Genomic DNA, 24680 nt, shown 5'->3' on the forward strand with positions numbered 1-24680 from the left:
GGACTTCACATGTGCGTGCTGCCTTGCAGTTTGACTTCTAAAAGGATTGTACTGTAGTCAAATTGTTTGAATTTCGGACATTCTTTATGGCATTTCTGAGGACTACTTTCTTCATCAAGAAAAGCCCCAATCACACTCCTCTCCTATCCTGATGAGAGCGCAGGGGTGGGAGCTGGGACAGAGCAGCTGGCTCTGAGTGGGGGCACCTGGGGTCAGAGGTGGGCAGACATTCCCTGCTGCGGGTGCTGCAGAGGGAGCTACAAGCCGCCCCCACCCCACCCTCCCTGGAGCGCCCCACTCAGCCCGACGTCTACGCAAGACAAACCAGGCCACTCAGAGGCTGCCTGCAAACTTTCCACTGAGTACCCGGCAGCAGCTTCTTGCTCTGTGGGGAGTTCTCACGGATCCCAATCAGGGCACACAGAATTGATCTGTTAGCTTAACCAGGGAAAGAGCGGGAGAGCCAGCCTGGAAGCTGGGAAACGGGGTATTTTTTGCGTCGCAGCCCCTCCCGCTGACTAGAGTATTAATTGCTACATTGCCACTGCCATGTAAGAAAGACAGTCAGCGAAGCCTGGGAGAGCTCCAGCTCCTCCCTCCCTGCTCTGCTCAGCTTCACTCTCCTCCTCGGTTCTCTCAGAGCGCCCTGTGCCCTGGCAGTGCCGTCCCAGCCCTGCCATCCTGATGTCTTCCTGCGAGTAGGACTTGAGTGGACAGCAGGAAGGGGTGGAGGGAAGGACAGAGGAAGGGAGCAAACACCGTGCCCTGCAGGCTCTCTGGATGCAGAAGTCGGACTCACTGCAGAGGCAGCTGTGCTCTTTCCCAGAGCTTCTGGGGTGCGTCCATCTCTTTGGGTTCGCCGAGGCCTCCAAGTTCCAGGGGCAGACAAGGTAGAAGCCATCCCTTCTGGGTGCTGACAGCAGAGCCTGCTTTCTCTGTACCACCATGAGCGGCTGCTCCAAAAGATGCAAGCTTGGGTTCGTGAAATTTGCCCAGACCATCTTTAAGCTCATCACTGGGACCCTCAGCAAAGGTAGGACACCTGGCCTCAATCTTCATTTTCTGTGTTGATGTGGTCTGACTCGTCGGAATGCCTCGGTGTGGCAGGTGTGGCCATTCTGGTGTTCCCAGGTCTCGGAGGAGGCTGGGGGACGTCAGTGTGCTGGGATTTGGGTTGCTGATAACCTGGGTCCTGGGTCTCAGCAGGGAGGCACCGCGCCAGGGAGCTCAGCTGGCCGTCACTGCCTGGAACTTTGGAAATGGCTTTTTGGTGGTTTGTGGCTGATTGGTTACAGGCGGGTAGAGGGACAGAACCCTTCCCAGAGCACTGGAAGCTGCTTCACGTGACTAGAGTTTCAAGAAGTTACCCACGGAGTTCTGTGTCTTGTTGATAAAAGAGATTTGAAGCAGTGGGCTGTACGTAACTGCAGAACAGAGACGCTTGAGGGGCCAGCAGGAGGGGGTACCGGGGCGTCATTCTCCTCCATGCGCTGGTGGATATGGGATGTGAATCAGTTCTGGGGCTGATGTACCAAGAGCTTTCTCTTGTCAGATTCCAGGGTCCTGCAATTCTGGGGCTTCATTCATTGCTCTGCTCTCTTGGATCCCTGTACCCCCATGTCTCCTGCCTATGTGGATGTTGGTCTTCTCTACTTCTCCAAGAACTGGGTGGCACGCATTTGCAGGTTTAAGCCACTGGCAGCCCAGAAAGGGTGGCTGTGGACCAGAGCTGGGACTGTGTGTATGCGACTTGGCCCCAGTTGCACAGGGGAGGTTTAGCTCTGCAGAGCCTGGTCCTGCCTCTGGAGCCCCATCTTACACTCTGACTGGGGAAGCTGAGGCACTCAGAGAGAGTCTGACAAACTTTCTGGAGATAATATTTTAACGGAGAGCAGAAGTGTGATGTGGCTTCACTGGCTGAAAAAATGTCTTTAAATATTCACTCCCCGGTTCAGGAGGAGGGGCTTTGGGGTAGATGGACTGAAAGCAGCAGGCAGGGTATTCAGGGCAGGAGGGAGGCCACAAACCTTGATTAGGATTTAAAAATATGAAGAGAAGAGAAGAGAAAGGCTGTGTGTGGCCAGCTCTAATGACATGGCTCATGTCCCCGTCCCCGGCTGCCCAGCGGGTCTGGCTGCTGCAGATTGTAAGGCTGGTGAGGGAGGGGGGATGGTGAGATTTTGCATATCTCCTTTTTCAGACCCTTCATCATTCCTGTTCTGTCCCCACTACACTTCTGAAATCAGGCGCTGCCCCTCCAGGAAGGCTGTTCAGTCTAACGCCCAATGCTGAGGGTCAGCTTCCTGGCAGAATTATTTGGGGGCCCCACGTAGGATTGACTGGGGTGAAGGGCTTAGGAGAGTGCAGAGAGTTCCCGCATTCACTCCTCTGAGACAACTGAGAGTTTTCCTCTGGCATCAGGGTCACCAGGGTCTCAGGGGCGAGGGGTGAGGGCAGCACACTATGCCAGTCTCTGCTTCCCGGAAGTGCAGCAGAAAGAGCTTGCGACTGGAGGTAAGAAACCTAGATCCCAACGCTGGTTTTGCTCCCTGGGCAAGCTGTACACTTTCTGAGCCTCAGTTTCCTCACGTGTAAAATGCATCCATTACCTTCCAGCCTTGCTGCAAGAATCCAGGAAGCTGAGACAGGATCCCTTTATGGAGTGTGTTGCTGTGACCAGATGTGAGGGAGAAGTCAGGGGCTGAGATGGGCCTGGGTCTGGAAAGACTGCGCCCAGCCATCCCCTGTGTGGGGCCAGGGTCAGGAGCTCTGTAACTTAGCTAATTGCAGGTGGGTCCCTATACCCCAGGCAGCACCAGAGAGGGAGAGAGATCAGAGAAGGGGCAGCAAGAGGGGTGAGTGTGAGGTGAGTCAGGGAGAGAGCGTGTGTGCAAAGGGGTGTATGTGTGTGTGTGTGAAAGACAAAGATTCAGACTGAGAGAGAAAGAAGGTAGATGGCTACCTGCACAACTGAGCGTGAAGATATTGTTTTCTGCATATTTGTCTTCAATCATTGGCTTAATGTTTATTTGTTGAGCACCTACTCTGTAGCACACTTATCACTAGACACATGCATGAATAAGACACAAGCCCTCCATCAAGAAATGTGTGTTCTCGTGGGGGCACAGACCCAGGACACAAATACCACCTAGCTTCATCCACACCAAGTGCTCAGATGGAGGGGGACATGGAGGCTGGACCAGGACAAAAAGAGACTTCCTCCAACAGTGGCTTCTATGGCGATGAGCAGGAGGGCAGGGCGGGGCAAGTGGAAGGAGGTTTGTGCTGGCAGCGGGAGCTGCGTTGGAGTGTCACCCTCTGCAGAGAAACCAGCCAGCGGGTCAGGACAGTCCCTTCTCTCCACTCAGAATCTCAGAGACTGAGCTCCCTGTGACACAGAAAGGGCTCCCTGGGGATGAGCGCTGAGGACCTGGCCTTTCTCTGACCTCCTTCAGGACTGAGTTTTCTACAGTAGAGTCCCAAGAAGGCGACCCACAGCAGGTGCCAGGACAGGATGGCAGCTCCACAGAGAGAACCTAGTGTTCACAGAGCCCTGGCTCTGTGCCAGGCATGTGCTGGGAAGCTGGTGTCCTGCCCAACCCAGGTGTTTGCTAAAGATTTGTTAAATCAACGACCATGGGAGCAGGGCCAGTTCCAGAGCAGGGGAGCAGAGAAAAATCTATCTAAAGTATAGACCAGCCTTAGGTGGGTTTAGATTAGCCCCTATGTCGACACACTACATAATGTGTGCTTAATAATTTCTGGTTTTAATTGTGTTTTTACTTATTCATTATTCAGGGCACGGAGTCCTACATTTGCAGTAATCCAACCCTTAGAAGGATTTTTCTTTATCCCTTTCAGGATTAAGGAACGTAAAGATCCTATCGGACCGATTACCTCCTACCGGTCCTGGGGACAACGTACTGTTTCTGCCCTGTCTTGAGAATAGCTGGGGAGCAGGGAAAGCTCAAGACCAACCCCCACCCCGTCCCGCCTGCCCCTGGACCTCAGTTGCCTCCCCCTAATGCCAGCTGTCCCCTTTCCTATTGGTCTAAGCTGCTGGGTGGCCCCGATTTCTCACCGGTGCCCTTCTCAGAGTGAACTGATGAGGTTCTTGTGCTCACATATCCCCTTGACCTTGAGCTTCTCCTTCATAGCCCTGCCCACGACCTGTGATCCATGTTCTTTTAGGAACCTGTCTGCTAAAGGCTGTTGTCCCCCCTGAACTTGAGCTCTATGAGGCAGGGACCACAGCGTTTCACTCAGCGCTATGGCCAGAGCTCCGGGTCTGGTATCCAGCTGAGAGTGGGCGCTTCAGCAACAGTGTTAAACCATCAGGGCAGCCACACTTGGCACAGACGTCAGCAAGGCCCCCAGACAATGCCGAAGCAGGACGCACTGCGAGCTGCCGGGCTGCCCCCCTGGCCTGGGTGCTCAGAAAATGCGCGCTAAACTCTGTCTAGCTGCAGCACCTGAGTCTGTGGCCAGAGGGCGAGCCTCCAGCAAGACGCTTCAGTCAGAACTGTGCCTGCGCATCCTCGTGCCCTGGAAGGACATTGAAATTGTCCTAAATTGTGGGTGGGGTTCTGGCACCCCACTCCTGCCCCTTCAGCTCTACTATGATTTGTTTTACATACTGGAGTTCTCTAAAATTTAGAGAGTTTCTCTGCCTTAAAAAAAAAAAAAAAACTTGTGAACCAATTATGCAATGGAAAGCGCAATGGATGCCGGACTAGAACAGCCTGGGTCCTCTGCACCCTGGCTGGGAAGCCTGGAGCTGGGTCCCTCACCTCTCTGGCCTCAGTTACCTAAACTATCAGATGGGACATAACGCCCTCCTTGTGGGATGAACGTGAGTGTGTGCATACAGAGCTCCCTGGATAACAAGGGAAATGTTCCTTGGTGTTACTGCAGTTAATAGCTAATACTCTCAGGACAGTGAAGGCCTCAGGCCAGGGACACGTCCCTCACTGCTGGTTTCTTCAGTTCTGGGCATAGCCTCTGAGAGCCGCTTCTCTAGCCTCTAGAACATTCTCTGCTTCCTCACTCGTGCGCTTGCTTTCCTAAGGCCCTACCCAGTGCTGAGATGACATTTGAACCGTTTCCCACACCTGATTACCTTGTTAGGAGTTTGGAGCCTGACTCTCAGAGCCAGGCCCTGCCAGGCTCTGTAACTTAGCAGAAGCCCAGCTTCCGGCTTAGATGCCCCGATAAACCCGGGGGTCCTGGAGAACCCACCTCTTCCTGTGCCACCAGCTCCCCACCCCCTCACAGATACCTGGGGTCACTGACGGGAGCCAGAACTTGTGCAACCTCCACCACTCTGGCTGGGAGGTTTAAGACCATTTCCTTCTGCACATTGGGAACTCATCTTTCACCCCAGGCAGAGATAGCCGAAGCCAAAGTGAGCAGGCGGGAGAAATCCAATCCAGAAGAGCTTCTAGCGTTGTCCTGGCCACCCACACGGCTGCAAGTTGGGGAGGGGGTGTGGGGCTGACCTTAGAATCTGATTTATCTCAAGGACTGCCCTGGAGCCCTGAACCTCCCCCCACCTCCGTCTGTGAGAGGCAGGACCTCAGCTTCAGACCCATCAGAGACAGGCTGTTCCTCTTGCTTCCTCCGCAACTGCTGTTCAGACCAAGAAACTGACCTTGAACTTAAGGATGGGCTCTGCCTCTAGGCAGACCGGGCTTGAGTCCCAACTCTGTCCATCTATAGGCTGCGTGAGCTGGGGTTGTTGAACAGCCTTCCCAAGCCAAGATTGCTCACTTTTAATTGGAGATAATAATAACGTCAACTGCACAAGGTTGTTCTTTAATGCGGATAATACAAGTAACAGGCTGGCAGCTAGTAGGGGTGACCTTGCACTTGCAGGGAGCTTAAGGTGAGGCCCTCCTTAAACTCTGTGCCCTGGGCACCTCTTTTTCTCACAGTCCTGACGGTGCAGACCAGCACTGGGGTTGTTTTAGGACAGCCCCGCTCGCTGGGTGCATGCAGGGACCTACCTCTGTGTACACCTGCCTTGTGTCGGCGGGAACCTCAGTCACGGGGGGTCTGGGCCATGCCTGCCTCTCTAATCAAAGCCCGACAAAGCAGGGTGGGGAATATGTTCGCCATGGCTTTCCCGATGCCCAGCAGCCCTGATCTTAACGTACGGTTCTCTCATCTTTGCCGCTCTGCAGCAGGCCCATCACGTCCTCACCCCTTTCGCTGGCCAATGCTCTCTAGGGTCTCCGTAGTCCCATAGCAGAAGGGAGAGAGGAAGGTGGGACCTCCCCCCACCTGCCAAGTCTGTCCCTCTCTGGGGCCACCAGGCCTCTCTTCTGGATAACCCCAATAACAGGCAGGAATAATTTGTTCAGGGCTGCTTATCCTAGCAGGGCTGCGTAGACATCTTATTAACTTTAGGAGCACGGGGGAGAGGCTAGTCTGTTCCAAATTAAAAGCAGCTGGAAAATGGGCCCCTCTGCAGGTGGGAGGGCACCGTGGGCTGCAATACCAAGACACAGTGTGGAGTGAATTAAGTAGGGTCTTCATCAGCCTTCAGAAGCCTGGAGGTCCCTAGCCATGCAGTGACCCTCAGCCCTCTTAGAGCCACAGAATCTTCCCTGGGACAGCTCTCTCACCAGACCCGAGGTCCCACGTCCCTGAGACCTGTTAATTCCCGAGTGTGGAGGTAGTCATGTGAAGTAAGTGTGGAAGGCAGCAAGATGCAGTAGAAGAAAGCACAGCTCTGCAGCCAGACAGTCTTGAATTCAAATCCTACCACTTCCTGGTAGGATAGACTTGGATAAGCCATTTCCCACCTCGAATCTGTGTCCTCTCCTGGAAAATGAGGCCAGTAATTCCCAGCTCATGGGGTCAGTAAGAGAGTGAGTGAGATGGTGCCCTGTGATACTCAGTACCTAGCATGTAGCAGCTGCCTGGTAAAAAAGTTCTGACTGTTCTCTTCTGATGTGATTACATCTTGGACGTGTTTCCAGGAGGAAAGAGGGAGAGCTGAGACAAATGGGCTTTGGGTCAAGTCTCTTCCCAGCCCTTCTCTAAAAGTTTTGCTCCTCCAGGGTTATACATGCCCCCATCAGTCACTCTGGATTACGCATTCTGAAATCGAGATCTTGTTAACAGCTCAAGTTACCCTTTTTATTTAGCGGTTTACACACTTGTTGGCCATGCCCCCACCCCCACAAGGGCATGAGCCCTACAAAAGCATTCACCATGTGGGGCTTATTTTTGGTGCCTCAAGAATCCAGTGGATGTTGAACAAATAATGACTGAAAGCTTTCCCTGCCCAGAAACACCAGGCTATCCAACTGGAGTCCCTTTTCGAGGCGTGGTCTTTGCCAGGCTAGCTCAGCGGCCTCCCACCACCCATCTCCCTGTTCTGAATGTCTGTGCTGGAGTTTGAGAGAAGTGACCAGGCAGAATGACCTTGATAAGATGGGGTGGTGAATGTAAGCAAGACCGAGAGCCTGCTCCCCCTTCCACTCCAGGCCTTGCATGCTCTGTGGGACTGCCCCTAAGCAGCAGGCCTACACTGCCCATCCACTACAGCTGGCCAGTGTCTGACCAGAAGGGCGGGAAGGAAGACCCAGGCTCTGAGGGTCCCACAGAAGGGCAGTGAGCTGGGGAGAGGATCTTTGGAGGAGAAGAAGCAGGGATGAGAAGATTGCACAGACTTCCCGGGCCAGCTAGATGGAAAGGGAAGCCAGGACTCCAGGAAACAATGCAAGGAAAGACCTTCATCACCGCCAGTGACATCCCACCTCCCTGTATTCCTCACAGATCCCAGTCTGGAGGCAGAAAAAAGCCTCCTTCCCGCTGGGGTGAGGGTGGAAGGGCCATGAACACGAAGCCAGCCCTGGTCCTCTCTGGTTGAAGCCATCATGTTTCCACTTCATGTTCTTCAAGCTACAAAAGTCATGGCTTTGGAGCCGGGCCTGGGTTTGAATCCAAACCCTCACATTTGCTCACTGAGCAAGGGCTTCCCTTCTCTGGGTCTCAGTTTCTCTATCTGTAAAATGAGGGATTTGCTGATTTCCAAGTTCCCTTTCAGCTGTGGGATTTTAAGATTCAGTAACAATAATTACAACACTACACATGACCCCCGCTCCCTGCTCCCAGCACTCTGCCGATGCCATTTACTTAAAGTACACAAGGACCCTGGAAGATTAAGAGCTCTAGTTAACCCCACCCCAGAGGGGAAGACCTGAGGGAAGGGCCTGACTCCGAGTCACACAGCCAGCATGGGACAGAGCCGGAATTGGAAGCTGGACCGTCTGCTTCCACATTCCGGTTTTACCCCCTCCATTAGATTCCCTGCATTTATGAAACTCAGATCCAGGATAGGCAAGCAATGAAGACAAACCTGATTCCTTCCCAGTTTGGCCAAGAGGCGACACACTCTTGTTTCAGAAATCAGGGTTTCAAGGCCTCCTTTCTGATGGAAGCAGCAGAATTCCGGAGAATTTCCCTGAGACTTCAGCCTCCAGTCTGTACCCCAAACCATTACCCACAGGTCACCTTTTCCAGTCCAACGGGAATATGGGAGAACTGACCCTGTAGCCAACACAGCAAAAAGGGGAAAGAAAGAAAACACCACCGCAAGCATTCCCATTTTAATTCCAGTCAGGCCAATTTTCACATCTGGCTGAAAGAGGCTGGAGGCAGAGAACTGAGCAGGAGTCAGGGCAGGACAGGTGAGTGTGAGACTTGTGTCTGAGAGGCGGGGGTTAGCCTACGCCAGTTTTCTCTCTGTAATCTATTGATCAACCCTGGGCCAGTTTGGGTGGCATTTTTCAAACCATCTGTGGTTGGCAGGCAGAGCCAAGGGCAGGCTTGCTGCTCACGATCTGCAAACATCAGCTGGGCACCTGCTGCCACTTGGAGATGGGGACACTCCTAAGCCACGTGTAGTAGACTGCAGAATGTGCCCGGTACCCTTGCACTGATTAACTCTGCCCAGCGCCTCATCAGTCCAGAAATAGTGGCCTATTGTTCCAAATTCAACAGGTACCGTCGGAGGAATAATAATTGCCCCTGTCCATTGAATGCTATTTATTTGTTGGGGCTTTATAAGGATCCCTACATTCAATCCAGCTCTAGCCCTGTGGGTTACGGACTCTTATTATTCCCACCCTAAGACTGAGAGAGGTTAAATAACTTGCCCTAGGCTACAAAGCCAGAGCTGCCCTCTGAAGACCCAATGCATTACTAAAGGAACACTCTCTTGGTCAAATCCCTCAGCACTGTCACCCCCAATTATGGACTGAATTGTGCCTGTACCCCAATTCATACGCTGAAGTCCTAACCCCCCAATGTGAATGTATTGGGAGCTTAGACCTTAAAACAGATTGTCAAGGTTAAATGAGGTAAGCGTGGGGCACTAATCCGATGGGACTGGTGTCCTTATAAGTAGAGGAAGGGATACCAGGAGAAGACACTCAGAAAAGACCACATGAAACGCAGCAAGAAGAACACAGTGGCCATCTACAAGCAGAGGAGAGAGGCCCGACAGGAAATCTACTCTACGCAGACCACTAGAATGTGCGAAAAGACTTTTATTAGGGGTGTTGGACATGGAATTATATTTTCATAGTGAAAAACGAGACCATTGAAACTTCAGTCGAAAAACAGTGGGTGGAATACATTTTGGTTCCTCTATCTGGTGGAATAACACTAAACTTTTGAAAAATTATTTTGAGGGCGGCCTAAGACTAGGCAGACAGGCTAGTGACGTGATATTAGGTGGAAAAGCAGGACACAAAAGTGCTTGAGCAAGGAGGTTCCAAACTCTGAGTAGGTGTGTACACAGAGAAAAGCACATAGGAAAGAAATAAATTGAAATAATTAGTACGGGTTTTAGTTGGGGGTCAGGATTATTTTTAAAGTTCTTGTAGGTACTCACCTGTATTGTCTACATGGTCTCCAATAAGCATGTATATTTAATCAGACCATACAGATATCATTCGTTGAATACACATCTTCAATTTTTGAAAAATTCTTCTCAGTGCCTTCCGTACAAGTTGTGCTTTCACTGTCGTCTCACTGTCCTATCCGTGTAGACGCACACTCCAGACTGCTAGGCCCGGCACTCAGGCCCGCACCCCAACTCTCAGCCAGTTCCTGTTCCTGTCTTCCCCGCCTACAGTATACTCCCCTCCAGCCAAACTGGTCCCTACACGGTTTCTAAACCAACCCTGTGTTTCTAAACCAACCTTGTGGTTCAGAAACACACAAGCATGTACACACACACACACAGACACACACACACTGGCTGACTGAGAAACAGAAGTGCAAAAATGGCAGAAGATTGATAATTTGTAAATCAAGGTGAAGGATGTACATGCTTATCGTATTATTTTGCAACTCTTTTGTAGTTGAACATTTTCAAAATTAAAAATTGGGAGACGTAAAGGCGGGTGCAGTATAATAAAACAAACCACATTGTTTTAAAGGCGTAGGCTCTGCCATAAAATGACCTTAGTTCAACTGCCAGTTTTACGTCCTATTAATTGGGTAGTAATGACCTCAGGCAAGTGACTTACTCTCTAGGTGTCAGTTTCTTCATCAGCGAAATGGGGACAGTGAAAGTCAGAGTACATTTCTTCCCCACAGCTGCCTGGAAGATGGAATGAATATGTGTAAAGGGCTTGGTGAGGAGTCTGGCACAGCTCTAATCACTGTGGTCTTAGTATAGTAGTAAGTAGAAAATCAAACTCTTAGCTACGAAGTTATTCATAATACTCTCTACCTTCCTAGGCTACTCAACCCTGGATAACTAACGTGCTGCGAGTTGGGGATCTTTTGCTTCCATAGTCCCTTCCTGTCACTGGCCTGGGCACAGCTAGAGTATAGTGCCAGGTCCCACCCGTATCCTGTTTCCAGGGCCTGGCACAGAGGAGGCAGCCAATAAGTGCACAAAACCCAACATGAGAATCTCGAAGCGTTCAATTTGCGCTTTAAAGAAAGTTCTCATCAGATACAAGCTTGTAATTTTGCTGATGCGGCCACTCTATTCCCATGGGCTTCAGGGAGATGAGGCATCCACTTGATAAATTAGCTGTGGATATAAACATCCTGCAGCTGGCATTGAAATGCAATTTAATTTCCAATTAAGCCTTTTTTTCTGGGCCTTTGGGATGTGCCTGCATTACCCTGGGAGGATTATTCCGGCCAGACCTATTGTTGTCAGTGATGATGGTTCTCCATGAAAGGGACTCCCGAGGAAAGTGGTCCTTTGACCCGTGGATGGTTCCACCAGGCGGGGATGTGGCCGCTGTGGGCAGGTTCTGCTTTTCCTCAGGAACTAAGGTTATAAGAGTAGATTCAAGAAAGGTTAAAGCAAAGCTGGGCAGTCTGTGGCATAAATTTTTAAGAGGGAACATAGCTGGAAATGGATTGAAAGGGAGAGAGGCAAGCTCATGCTCAATGATACTTGCAAGAAAGTGAAGTGGGAAGTTGCCAGTGAGAAGAAGGGGGCAGCAGGAAGTTCCCTGAGCTCAAACAGGAGAAACTGTATTATTGGAGGAAGGAGGCACATGTGTTCAGAGAGAGGACAAACACCTGTGCAGCGTCTTTTATGTACCAGGCACTGTGCTGGGGGCTTCACGGTCCTTATTGCACTGAATTATCTCTCAAGGGCCCTATAAAACGAACCACATTACACTCATTTTCCATTTGAAGAAACTGAGAGTCAGAGATAAAATGAACTGCCCAAGGTCACCGATGAGTCAGATTCCAACTCTTGCTTTTCTGCACTTTCCTTTCTGCAGGTTCCCTGTCCAAAGAAAACACATAGTTTAGGGCCATAAGAATAACGTCATACTAAGCTGAAACTTACCCCCACCCCAGAAACTGTAAGAATGAGAAAAAAAAGCCTTTAAAACATGTTCTGAGAGAGAGAGTGATGATAACTGATGGGTGAGTCAGCTTGGGGTGAATGATATGATGGAGGGACAGCAACATCCACTTCTTTTTGGGTTTATTCCGCCTTCCCCACAAGGAATGGCATCTCAGAACTGGCACGGTGGTCCAGCGTGGCTACGAGGCTCACTTGGGGGGTCAGGAGCTGCCCAGAGAGCCCTGGCTTCTTCAAATCAGTGAGGTCCTGGCTTGTGCCTCCAGGAATTTCAATTCCAGGGGTTGAGAAGAACCAGTATAAAGTGGTGTTTAAAGACACATGTATATAGATGGTTCTAGGAATACTATTTGTGTGGTCAACAGAGTCATAGAAAAATTACTCAGATACCAAGAAGGTGTACATGGCCCAAGTTTTGTCAATAGTAAAAGAAAACTCTAAAGCTATATATAAAGGAGCATAGACATATATCCAGAACTCCTGGACAAGTTCTAGAGTGGACTGAGTGGGCTGTTAAACCAATGGCTTGGAATCACTTGGAAAAGCAGCAGGGATGACTGCAAAGTGTGGGGTCTCTGAGGAAGACTCATGTCAGACCAGCCGCTCTCTGGTTCTGCTTTTTAATAGAGTGACTATTATAGTTCAGGAATTGCCATGGCTGTGGCCGTGGCGTGCCCGGGTTCCCACCAGGCATTTGATGGGCTGTGGGCTGGGTGACCGTGGAGCCAAGCAGATTGTAGCTGACCACGTGGCCCTGTCCGTCTTGGCAGTGCCCACATCAGAACCTTCGCAGGGCTTTCTCAGGCCTGTATGTTTGGGCCTCACCCACATCCATGGACTCTTCAGAGACGTGGCTCTAGGGAGCCGCCTGAGAGCCTGGACTCGTGGGAAGGTAGATGGAAGCAGCCAGCAGGCTGCTCAGCACTTTCCATGTTTGATATGGGCAGAGACTACGGGGCAGAAAGCACAGTGGTTAGCGAGTAGAGGCTGAAGCCATGCTGCCCAGGTTCGGATCCCAGCTCTACTATTTACTAACTTCTGACCTGTGGCAAGTTATTCCCACCCACTCCCCCCGCTCCCCGTGCCTTGGTGGTTTCCTTCTGATACAGCGAGTCATTCAGCAAAAGGGATGTTGGTGCAGATTGTCACTACAGGGGGATATTACAGGGAGGGTTCAAGCACCTGACTAGAAAATGGGGAAGCACTAGAGGATCTTCAAGAACTACTGACCCTCAGAGAACATGAGGTTGTATTTGAACATGAGGAGTCAAAGGGGAGTCGTAATCCACTCCACAACTCACAGAGGAGAGCTCAGCGTCAGCGTCCCATTAGGAGTGGGGAGAGAAGGCATGTCTTGCAGGTGCAGGTGCTTAGCCAGCCCCCGTCTTTGTCTTATGTATATCAAGAGCAAGGGAGCGTGGTGTGAGATGATAGAGGTCCCGGGAGATTCCGGTCGGAGTCACCCTTGACTCTGCAACTGAGGAAGGAGGTGCACAGCCTTGTGATGAATCACCCACTTCATCCAACATTCAGGTGGGAGTCATTTGCTTTGCATCTGTTAACTTCCTCTCTCCACCTCCCGAAGCCTTTAAGGAAAGTAGTCAATAAGCATGTGTTTTATGTGAGCGGGAGGGAGAGTTGTGGAACCCGAAGAGGAAGCTGAGTGCTGTGTTTGAGTTGACACAACAAAGAGCCAAGAAAGCACCTGTGGGTAGGAAGATAATTCATATACTAATCAACCTGTGGAAGTGAGAACCAGAGGATATTGGGAGAAACTGAAGCTCTCCTCCCGCACCCCAACCCCCACAACCCCCACCCTGGTGGGAATCTGATGAAGCCCAGGGGAGGGCTTCAGATGTCCACATGGCACAGTGTGAAAAAAGCAGAGACCTTTTCTGGGATTCACTGGATCAGCAGTTCTGAAACTCTCTAGTCTCGCAATCCTTTTACAATCTTAAAATGTATGGAGAACTCCAAAGAGATTTTGTTTAGATATGTTATAGCTATTAATATTCATTATTTTGGAAATGAAAACTAACAATCCTTAATGTAAATTCATTTATTTTAAAATAAGATCATTACATGTTAACAAAATCACATGTTTTTATGAAAAATAATTATATTTTCCAAAAATATGTAGTGAGAAAATTGGCATTGTTTTACGTTTTTGCAAATCTCTTTAATTGTTGGCTTACTAGAAGACATCTAAATTCTCAGATCTGCTTCTGCAGTCATTCTGTTGTGATATAAAGTCTGAAAAATTCTCCGTGTGCTGGTAAGGGAAAGAGAGTGGAAAAGGTGAGTAGCATCTTAGCATTATTAGGAAAAGAGTTTTGACCCTGGAAGGTCCCACTTGGAGAAATGGCTGTGCTGCACTGTGTGAATGTCTGTGCCTTTCTGATCTGCCTTTGCTCTTCTTCTTGTCCCTCCATGTGAAACAACAGTGTCTGTGAGGTCCAGGACAGCTGAACTTGGTTCAAACAGTATCTCTGCAGATATTTCACATAATTTAAACTCGCCCAAATGCAAGACTAATTTAAAGCACGTCGGATATCCTTGTGCACCAGCCTGCACTGCCAGTTAGCCGTTTACAAACCACTCACGCAAGGAGTTTTGAAATTAGGAGAAAGTTTGGATAAATTGTTGGTTCGGAGAGAGGAGGGGCTGGCATCATTTCCGTAAGTCACAAGAATGAAGATTGATTGATATTTTATATTGCCTCTGTTGAATTTGCATATATTAGGTCCTTTGCTGTGAGGAAGGAAGATCGTAATAATGTGGGGAGGGGGCAGGGAGGGAGGGTGGCAAGCAGATGAGAAGCTCCTTGAAGGCAGACACTGCGCCTCAGCCATCTCTGCCCCTCCCCATTCCCTTTCCTGTCTGAGTTCCCAGGGAGGGATATGGAGCTCGATCCACATACTCCTCTCCAAATGTGAGTCACCTGTCCACGGGACGAAAAGCAAAAACAGTGCAAGAACTCGACACTCATTAGCAGAGTGATTTATTAAGAACTAATGAGGGCTCTCTGCTCCCAGGCAGCCATTATCCCAAAAAACATTTTGCCTCAGTGTCTAACTCCATCACATGCAAATGCCCATTATTTCACGCTCGTCCTATGCATGACGTTCTGTGAGCAGCAGGCAGGTGTGGGATTTGACAGAAGAAGGCCAATCTCTGTTGACAGGAGGGTATTTGCTTCACGTGAATGAAGGTCATGGTAATAACGCGTGGGACAGTGGTCTGGGCATCCCCAGGAACCACATTTTCTAGAGGGATATGCCTTCCTTCCTGGATATTCTGAGTTTCTGTGTATTGTAGCCCTAAATGCAGGTGCATGAAAACCATGGGCAAAGCAGCCTCTATAAGTGAGACTCATGGCAAGGACTTCCTCTTTTTTCACTTGTTAAAATTAAACTTGAGTTTCTGAGATAATTGCAGATTCACATGCAGTTAATTATAAGAAATAATAAAGAGATCCCAAGTACCCGTTACCTAATTCCCCCAATGGCGACACCTTGCAGAAAGATAGTACAATATGAGACTTGGTCTTAAAAAACTGGGAGGACTTTTCACTGCCCTGACCCTGGAGAGAGAGAGACTCTGGGAATGGTGTGCTGTGTCCCCTGGGAAGGAATGTCCGCAGATAAGGGCCTGGAAGGTGTGGGGATGCGTCAGGGCTCTTGGTTGGAAGTGACAGGTGTTGGTGCTGATTCTCAATACCCACCTCTCAGATCCCTGACCTGCCTGAGGGCATCACTGGATTCCACAGCTGCAACACTCTTCCTCTTGTTATTTTTTATATATTTGTTAATATTGGAATAAATGTGTATATATATATGGCACTGAGTGACCTAAAAGCAAGAGATATTCTAAATGTGCTCTATACGTGGGGGCTGCTGCTGGGTTCATTATGAAATTCAAAGAAGGGACTTTGCCAGGGATGGCATTCTGGGCAAGACAGACAGGCCTTTGAGCCAACCATGGCAGAGGTAAGAACCATCATTGTCTGTGGGTAGTTAGCGGTGCAGTAGGACATGGGTTTGAATCCGCTGAGTGAGAACAGGTCATGGAGAGCTGTCACTGGTTGGTCTTGTGCGCTCCGAGGCCCTCGGGAGCCATTGTACATTGTTGAGCAGGACCTGACTTAACCAAGGGCAGCCATGCGATGGCACAGGATGGTCTGCAGGGGGCAGCGTGGGAAGGCAGGAGGAAGAGGCATGGGCACAGCCCGGGGTCCCCCCAGCCCCCTGTGGCCCGAGCAGTGCTGTGGTGTGGGTGAGTCTACTTCTGCGCTGCTAGGATGGAGAGGGACTGGTTGATTTTCACCATAGCAATGATGAGGAGGCCGCCAGTCAGCAGGAAGGTGGGCCAGAAGAGAGAGAAGAGGAGGGTCTGCGGCCCATAGAGGCGCCGGTACAGAACGCTCGTCTCATTCTCCTGAGTTGTCGAGAAGCAATAGAAAACCTGATGCTCGTGGAATTTGTCTCTGACTTTCTCCACGTCGGCACGGGCCATCTGGTAGTTGTCCAGGCTTCCTGGGATGTAGGAGCACTGTGGGGAGAAGCAGGAGGGCCCATGGTGTTGCAAGTCCCTGTTTCTCGGGGCCTAGAGATGAGTGTCTGGCATGGAGTAAAGAAAAATGCCAGCTTTGGAGTCAGGCCCTTGGTGAGAGTCAGAATGTCTAAAGCAGGGGTGTCCAAACTTTTTTCAACGGTTTTCACCAAGGGCCATATGCGGTAAAATACACAAACAGCCGGGCCACTCACTCGAGGTGAAGTACGTATTGCCTCACCTGGTTTATTACAGTAACTAAACATATTTTTGGAATTTGCTGCGGGCCAATTAACAATGGATTGCGAGCCGCAGTTGGCCCGCGGGCTGCAGTTTGGACACCCCTGGTCTAAAGCTTGGTGGGCTGTACGCTGTATGGTTGTAGAGGGTGACTTCAGAGTGTCATTTGCGAGCATGGCATTTGCGAGCATGGAGCTGCTCAGGGTACAACTGGAGGCAGGGGTCCCAGCTGGAGTCCTGGCTCTGCATCCATTAGTTGTCAAGCCAGCTTCTCCCCAGGCCTCAGTTACTCCCTGGATTTGATTGAGGCCCTGCTCCCAAAGCTTCCTGCCCTCAGCACTCCAGCAGAACAAAGTAGGGTTTCATCATAGTTCTGACAGTGTGAAAAGTGAAGGAGCTACTTCCGGAAATAGGTCGCCAGCCAGCCAGAGGCAGCTGAAGCTGGGGAGAACCTGGCTCATGAGTAATCTGGCAGTCAGAGCTGGTGGGCACTGCAGGTGGATTCAGAATCCTGAGCTGAGGGGGCCGAGCCCAAGTCTCCCCAGTGCTTCTGACTGTGACTTTGGGTAATCCAGCCCACTGAGCAATGGTATGGTTATGGGGCCAGGCAGGCCTGGGTTCAACTACCAGTTTCGAATTGTGTGATCTTGGCAAGTGCCATCACTTCTCTGAGCCTTGCAAAACGGTTTGTGAGGTTACCTGCCTAGTTGAACTGTTGTGGGGATTAGCATAGAGCCCAGCACACAGTAAGTGTTCAATAAATGGGAGATGTTATTATTATTAATAATAATAATAATGATATTGTGACTTCACTATGAAATTGCAACAATAGCTCCTTCTTTCCTTTCTTAAAGAGGGGCCTTTCACACGATACCCCGCTAGCCTAGAGCATTGGCCCCCTGCAACTCAGAGCTGAGCAAAGGTAGAGGGGCAACTGGCCCACTGACCCAGCTGCACGGCAAAAACATAAAGGTACTTCCATTGTCCCACTGTGAGGCAGCCTGCCAGTAGCACTGCTTCTGGTGATGCCTGGGTGTGATGGGAGAGAAGATAGAATAGCTGGTGGCTGCCAACCAGTGCTGTCCTTCCAGGGCCAGACAGAACCCTGGCTCAGATGCTGCTGACAGCTCATCTCAGGGGACGATCTGACCTCTCACTCCTCTGAGCTGGCACACTTGGGATCAGGGAGGCAGCCTGTGAGCCTGCCTGCTCCCCAATCCCTGTCACACCAGTGATCACTCTGCTTATCTTTGAAAATGTGCTTCTTGTTCCTTGGGATAAATTAGGGCCACTGAATGCCAAGAAGAGGCAAGTGTCCTGATGGGAGCTGATTCAGGAGGTTTGGAGGCTATCCCTCCATCTGGTGGGGCTGGGTTAGGCTAGTGATGGCAGCTCAAGTCTGGCTGCCTCGCACTGCCCAGACCCACTTCTCTATGATCCCCACCTTTCCATGGCTGTCAGTGACCCCACTGTGCCCCCAAGCACCCTGCCCCTTCCCACATGGTCAGCCACCGAATTCTGACTTTAGCCCGTGCTTCCAGTCCTGACTGTTTGCTGTGGTCCTGCCTCTGTGCCCAGGCACTGAATGCCACACTCCCCTGCACCACTCTGACCATGCTCCCGGGACCCCACACCCTATCACTGTGCTCACAGGTGCTCACAGCAAAAATTCTCACCCTTCGCATCCCTGCCTCCGCAGCCCTGCCCTCTATATGTACGCCCCTCCATGTTTCTGCGGATCTAATACCTGCCTAACCCCAATGTTTTTCTGATACCCTTACCTCACTGTTGGCTGGAAAACGTCCCTCCCTCCGTTAACCCCACAATTTTCTCTGTTGCTCTCTGTGGCACTGCTCCCTCCCTCCTAAGTATTATTTCAAATATGAGCTCTCTCCTCTTGAGTCCAAAGCCCTAACAGGATGTGTTCAATGACTGTTGACTGAACGAGTGGGTGAATGAGTGAGTGAATACAGGCCAACTTATGTTTCCTTTAGAAAGGGCTACGATGGTGGATTTGGAGGCTGAGGGTGTTTGTTTGGAGACAGTAATGAGAAAATCTACCAAGCACTGGCTTTTCTCCCACCCTAGGCCCCTGGTTTCCTGAGATGGAGGGTTTACAGGAGTTCCCCTCTGTGGGGTCATCTCTGAGCCTGGCCTCTCATTTGACTCACTTTATAGACTGAGGTAATAACACTACTATCTGCTTCTTTGTGAGTGCATGCTATCCATCCAGTATCTAGCTTAGTCCATTATATGCAGTCTCTGACTTCATAATAGCACGTCAGCAAAGGTGGAAACTGAGGCACAGAGTGGCTAAGTAAGCTGCCGCAGGTCACACAGCCTGTTAGTGGCAGAGTGGGATTCAAACCCAGGTCTGTCTGACTCCAACACAGAAGAGCAAGGTCTGGCTGGACCTCATGCCAGCTGTGGTCCCCAGTCAAGTGTGCTCACCTTTCCTAGTCTCTGCTCTCCAGATAGGAGAAAGAGAGCCAGTCAGGGACAGGCCCACATACCTGCCAGGGGTTAGGGGACATTCCCCCATTCCCCCCAGGGAGTACCTGCTGGTTCTGGTCCCGAGTGTCCTCCGTGTGGTACAGCACAGCCCACCGTCCCACTGCAGACACATTGACCCACAGGCACGGGTACTCGGCCACCTTCTTGCCCTCCAGCTCCTGCTGGTCCCTGATGTTGGTCTCAATCAAGTGGCACGTGGATTCCTGGGTCCACACACTGGGGAGACCACACACACACCTTAGAACCTGGGTCACACAGATCACCCATTTGAACCCTGTTAGAGAGCCAAGGGCTGGGACCCTCATCTTGTCATACACATCCAGCACTAAAGGAGTTTGATCCCAGAGCCCATGGGTCTGGGGGAGGGGGAACAACAGGATCAGAAAATCCATGCTGGTTGAATATCATCTATGTAAATGGTTCCCACCCTGGCTGCTCACCCAAAACCCTGGGGAACTTTTTAAAAGATTCCTATGTCCTAAGTCACACCCCAGACCAAGTGAGTCGGAAATTTTAAGGCGGTGAGGCCCAGGCCCTGGTACATTTTAAAAAGCCCTGCAGTTGCTCTGATGAGCAGCCAGGCCCAAGACCCTGCACCCACACCATCTTCATCTTGCAGAGGGTGGAAGATAAGCTCAGAAAGGTCAAGTGACTTTTCCGAGGCCACACAGGACCTGAAGCCAGGTGTGGGTGGCTTCAGAATCTGTGCCCTTGCCCCTAAAACCTCTAGATGAAGGAGGGTCTGGATTTGTGCCAAGGTGGGAAAGATGGTGGGGATGGCACTTAACTTGGGGGACATGTAGGAGGCACATGGCCGCTCTGAGTCGGGCCTCACTCCAGTAAGGTTTCAGCCTGGAATCTCTCTAGTGCTGTAAAAAGTGAGGAAGGAGCAGGCCCGGGAGAGGCCAACAGACTCCTCAACACACCAGCAGCGAATCAATTGTGACTCATCTCCCATTTATCAGGCACAGGGGCTGGCAGCAGCTGGAGTGTGCCCAGAGGCAAGGCTCTAAGGCTTATCTTAAGAACAGGCTGAGAGAACTGAGTGTGTTTGTTTCGAACAGAATGTGAATCAAGAATTTCATAGCTTTTCCTTTAAAAGCTCCAGTGGTTGACACGTCAAGGAGCAAGAGCAGGAAACATTCTGTGAGATTCCAGAGCAGAGCTCCAGGGGAGCAGATTTTGGCTCAATGTAGACCTTTCTACTTATAAAACAGTAGGTAGGTGAGGTAGTGAGCTCCGTGTCACTTGAGATATTGAACAGGAAGCTAGATTCTCACTGGCCGGAAGGTTTCAGAGGGGAAGTCAACCTGCAGATGAGCTACAAAATACTGTGACTCTGATTCCTCCTGGGATGAAACTCACACTGGAGCATTTGGTGTTTCTTGTATAGATAAATGGCCTCCTGTATCTGTATCTCCTGTACCCACAAGTCCCAGAATCCCAGCCCAGTCTGGTCTATCCTCCGTGGACGTGAATCCTTGACCCCGGGAATGACGATTGTCCAGACTTTCCTGCCTGGTGAGCAGGTCACGGGGTAGGGGTAGGAAGAAGGCTGGGGTTCCTCACAGACTGTACCCTCAGAGGAGCGGCTGGAGGATGGGGGCAAGCCAGGAGGGTTCGGTACCTTTTCTGGTAGAGAGGCAGCACGGTCGTGCCCAGGATGTAGTATGCGATGACGGCACACACCACCATGGCTGCCCCCAGGCAAAGGGCTCGAGTCTCTCCCCGCCTCTGGGCCATCACCAGCTTCTTCCCCATGTCCACCAGGGACAGCGTTCATTTCTAGGGCCACAGAGGCACATAGATGTGAGATCAGCACAGGTGACAAGTCGTCCACAAAAGGGAAGACAGGTGAGAAGAGCTTGGCAACTTCAAAGGGCTTTTTTGGTCCCATGTAAGCCTCCGCCCAGCTCTGACAGGCAAGTATTGTCATACCCCTTCTACAGATGAGGGGCCTGGGGCTCAGAGGTGAAGGGACGTGCCCCAGGTCAACCCTTATGTTTGACAGGTTTGACAGGTTCAATAATCGGCCCCAAGATGCCCGTATTTTCAACCCTGGAATCTGTGACTATTACTTTACATGGCAAAGACTTGGGATCTCGAGATGGGGAGATTATCCTGGATTATCCACATGAACCCTAAATGTAATTAGGGGCCTTATAGGATGGAAGCAAACGGAAATTAGACACAGAAGAGAAGAAGGTAATATGACCAGGGAGACAGAGATTGGAGTGATGCCGCCACATGCCAGGTACTCCGCCGCCCCCAGCAGCCAGAAGAGGCAAGGAACATGGATTGTCCCCTGCAGCCTCTGGAGGGAGTACAGCCCTGCCAACATCTCGCTGATTTGGGGCTTCTGGACTCCTGAACCAGACATGAGTAGCTTTCTGTTGTTTGGATCCACCACGTCTGTGGGAATTGGTTATGGCAGCAATAGAAAACGAACACAGGAGATAAACTAATTCAGCAAGCAGCGGAGCATTGGTGCACTTTCTCCTGGAAGATTTGTCTCAGAAAAACCTGGAGCATTTTACAGCTCTGCCGACACAGTCCCACAGCAGGGCCAGCTGGGCCCGGGACAGCATGCAGAGAACCCCAGAAGGCAGCCACAGGCCTCGGGGGTGGCAGGAGCTTTCCTTCCGCAGCCAGGATCCTCTAAGGGCCACCTCCAGCTTCAAGCAAGGGCAGAAGGCATGAGATGGCCTCAGCAACTGCTCTCTTATATGGAGGTTTGAGCCACCCTGCACCCACCCTTGGGCCAAAGCAGAACAGGGGAAGCAGGTGGCAGCTCTCCTCTTCCCCCTTTTTCCAGCAGCAGCCCTTCATTTTCCTTCTGGGCATCTCCCTCACCCCAATGAAAGCGGAGTCCCTCCTTGCCCCGATGCGTACCCTGAACACCCTCCAGGGATGAGGCTTTCACCACCTGAGTGCCACCTGGAGCCACATAGCTGCCCAGCTTCTGTCCCTCGTGTGGGCTTCCCATCTGTTCTGTGAGCTGCCCCACAGTCTTCCAGTCAATTTCCTTGTTGTTTTTATTTGTTTAAAGTAACCAGAGTCCATTTCTACCAAAGATATGTGTCATGGGGCCTTTTCTCTGTAATACCGCTTTAAGGAAAATTGTGGCCAGATATCTGGAAGAACTTTATTTTCCCTGCCAGGTCCCTAAAGTAATAAACACGTTGCTTTTATAAATTAGTGAATGTCCAGGAGACAGACATTGGTCCAAAGGGATTTTCAGCAACGTGCTTTATTTTCTACTTAGGCTTCTCTCCTAAAAATTGACTGTTTCAACTATCTGATCAGCGGTCCTTGACGCCCTCTCACCCCACCCCTGCTGTCCCCCCAACTCTTCCACTGTCCTAAAGGGGAGAACCCAGGGTCAGGCACAAGATACAGCCCTGTCACTCCCTCCAAGATGACTGACAGGGATGACACCCAAATGACAACTTTTCCTCCCTCATTCGGGGCACTGAGAAGTGGGGTTCCCCTACATTCTAACACAGACATTACAGTGTCAAAAGGGAGTAAAATTTTCCTGGGCTGATCTCCAGGCTGTAGCCCTCTGGCTGCTCTAAAAGCTGGGACCTGAGGCCCAGGGCACTGAACTACTAGAGTGACCCGGCCACAGAGCGCCAGCAGACAAAGGGTCAGGTGCCAGCACTTCTAGTTCCCAGTGACACCAAAAACAACCCCTCAGGAATCTGGAATCCAGATGCACAGCCCCTTGAGGGAGGGTGCCCTCCCGCCCTCCTGTCCAGCCCCAGCCTTGGAGAAACCACTTCCCAAGTGCTCCGGGCACTGTACTCACAATCTCCCCTGCGCCCGGGAGTCTTCAGCAGGCGGACACTTACTATCTGCCCGGCCCCTGGCCCCCACCCCACAAGAGGCCTCCTGAGCTCCAGCAGGAAGTTCAGGCTCCCAGCCCGCCTCTGTCTCCAGGGAAGCTGCCTTTGGTCCCCATCTGGGACAAGCCTCCATGCCCAAACATGGTCAAGTCTGAGCACACAGCCCCAGGACATAAACTTGAGAGCAGGTACCCAGCCCAGAGAAAGGAAGACAGCAGCTGCTTCCCAGGCCCCTGCACCTGCATTTCCCAGAGTCTCCTGGGAAACAAGTTTCAAACAACAACAGACTGCAAAACTGAGAAGCCAGGAAAGACCATCCTGTTGTACTTGGAAACGTTTCTTCTTCACTCCGTCTGTGGGCTGGCAGAGGTGCCAGGAATGGGAAATGGTTTTCCTTTTGTTGGCATGGGGGAGGGAGGAGTGGCTTGTCAGCCACTGGGGATGCTGGAGCAGTCAAACCCGCCTGCCTTTGGCACTTGCATGCTGTGTGACCCTGGGGAGGTCACAGCACCTCTCTGAGCTATTAGGAATTTTGTCATCTGTGCTATTAGGATTTTTAAACTTACTTTGTCCAGGGTAGTGATGAGGGTTGGCTCCATAGTGTTTTTAACCAGCGAGGCCCAGGAATAGCCTGCTCTGTCAGGAGGCCTCCCAGAGACCGTCAAAGTATGGTTTGGGGTCTTTGCAGAGATCCATACCTATCAATAAGACAAGTATCAGCATTTGCAGGCCAAAACATGTTTCTAGATTGCTTCCTGTTTCCTCATCTGTAAAACGGTTGTTGTACGGATTAAAATCAGACCCAATTAAAAACAAACCCAATATTTTGGGCCTCTCCTTGGTATCAGACATGACGCCTCTACCCCACACTTCACCCAGGGCGGAGATGAAGTGGACATGAGCCTTGGATGCCTTGAATAACTAACTGGTCCATGGTTACCCTGCTCTGAGAGCGGGAGCCAGATTCCATGCTTTGATTGCAAAGCTCAGGCTGTCTCTACTGAGCCTGGTCCTACTCTGAGATATAAAAAGTCATCTCTGTTATATAGTCATCTGCCACCTGAGGTCCAAGGGATCACCTCGCCCCCCACGCCCCCAGGGAACCTGGCCAGGCCTGCTGAATGAATTCCACCTCCCGCACTCCTGCCTCAGCCACCCTGAGGCAGCCAGCCCAGCAGGCCGTGAAATGAGAACAGCTTTCAGGCTTCCTTAACACACCGTACAACAGTAAGTCCCCTTCCCCCACCCCTTTACTCATTTAACCATATCAACAGGAGAGAGTATTGTCTGTTTAATGGACACCATGGCTAAGGGGGAGGGGGTCAGTCTTTTAAGGCTTTAGTCCTAGTGCTCGCAGGTGGATTGACATTGAGGGACAGGGCCTGGAATGAATTTCCAGGAGAGTGGTTTTCCAAGGATGGTCCTTGGTCTGTTCAGGAACCAGAAGAGTCCTCCTGGGTCCATGAACAAATGTGGAAATGCCAGGCCTTCCTCCTGCTCCCTAGGGGACACATGCACAGAGTGACAGGCCATTTTTAAATACGACCAAAGGACTACTTGCCCATAATCAACTACATGAGTTAAGTTTACACATTTGAAATTTATAAACAAATATTAGCATTCTTGCCAAGGTACTTTCCTCTTGGATGATGGGAACAGACAAGGAA

General features: G+C 50.9%; 2 protein-coding genes across 4 annotated transcripts in view; one reads left to right on the top strand and one right to left on the bottom strand.

Moving 5' to 3' along the window:
- The first annotated feature begins 418 nt into the window (after positions 1-418).
- KCNIP1 (potassium voltage-gated channel interacting protein 1) overlaps positions 419-24680 on the top strand; it is a 259249-nt gene continuing 234987 nt past the window's right edge. Inside the window, exon 1 of one of the 2 annotated variants that reach the window (XM_081035837.1) lies at positions 419-1033. In XM_081035837.1, coding sequence (XP_080891963.1) covers positions 946-1033 — 88 coding nt within the window. In that variant the 5' untranslated portion in view covers positions 419-945. The remainder of the gene's footprint in view (positions 1034-24680) is intronic. The other variant, XM_081035840.1, reaches the window with a different exon arrangement.
- Positions 13906-23127, bottom strand: KCNMB1 (potassium calcium-activated channel subfamily M regulatory beta subunit 1). 2 transcript variants are annotated; one of them, XM_081035750.1, is made up of 4 exons: positions 22058-22160; positions 20793-20950; positions 19210-19381; positions 13906-16411 (listed from the first exon to the last, which is right to left on the bottom strand). In XM_081035750.1, the coding sequence occupies exons 2-4, from the start codon at positions 20924-20926 to the stop codon at positions 16142-16144; spliced, it is 576 nt and encodes a 191-aa protein (XP_080891876.1). In that variant the 5' UTR covers positions 20927-20950; positions 22058-22160; the 3' UTR covers positions 13906-16141. The 2 variants fall into 2 exon arrangements, with proteins under 2 accessions (XP_080891876.1, XP_080891875.1); XM_081035749.1 differs by lacking the exon at positions 22058-22160 and adding an exon at positions 22977-23127 and having other exon boundaries at positions 13907-16411.

The sequence above is a fragment of the Rhinolophus hipposideros genome (assembly GCF_964194185.1).
Source record: "Rhinolophus hipposideros genome assembly, chromosome: 23".
Taxonomy (NCBI): domain Eukaryota; kingdom Metazoa; phylum Chordata; class Mammalia; order Chiroptera; family Rhinolophidae; genus Rhinolophus; species Rhinolophus hipposideros.

What these genes read in the sequence shown, in the direction of transcription:
- KCNMB1 (XM_081035750.1), bottom strand. Translation starts at nt 20,926, where the DNA reads ATGGGGAAGAAGCTGGTGATGGCCCAGAGGCGGGGAGAGACTCGAGCC. An exon ending in CTGCCTCTCTACCAGAAAAG is followed by an intron (nt 19,382 to 20,792) that starts GTACCGAACCCT and finishes TGGTCTCCCCAG; the next exon opens with TGTGTGGACCCAGGAATCCA. An exon ending in CTCGGGACCAGAACCAGCAG is followed by an intron (nt 16,412 to 19,209) that starts GTACTCCCTGGG and finishes TTCTCCCCACAG; the next exon opens with TGCTCCTACATCCCAGGAAG.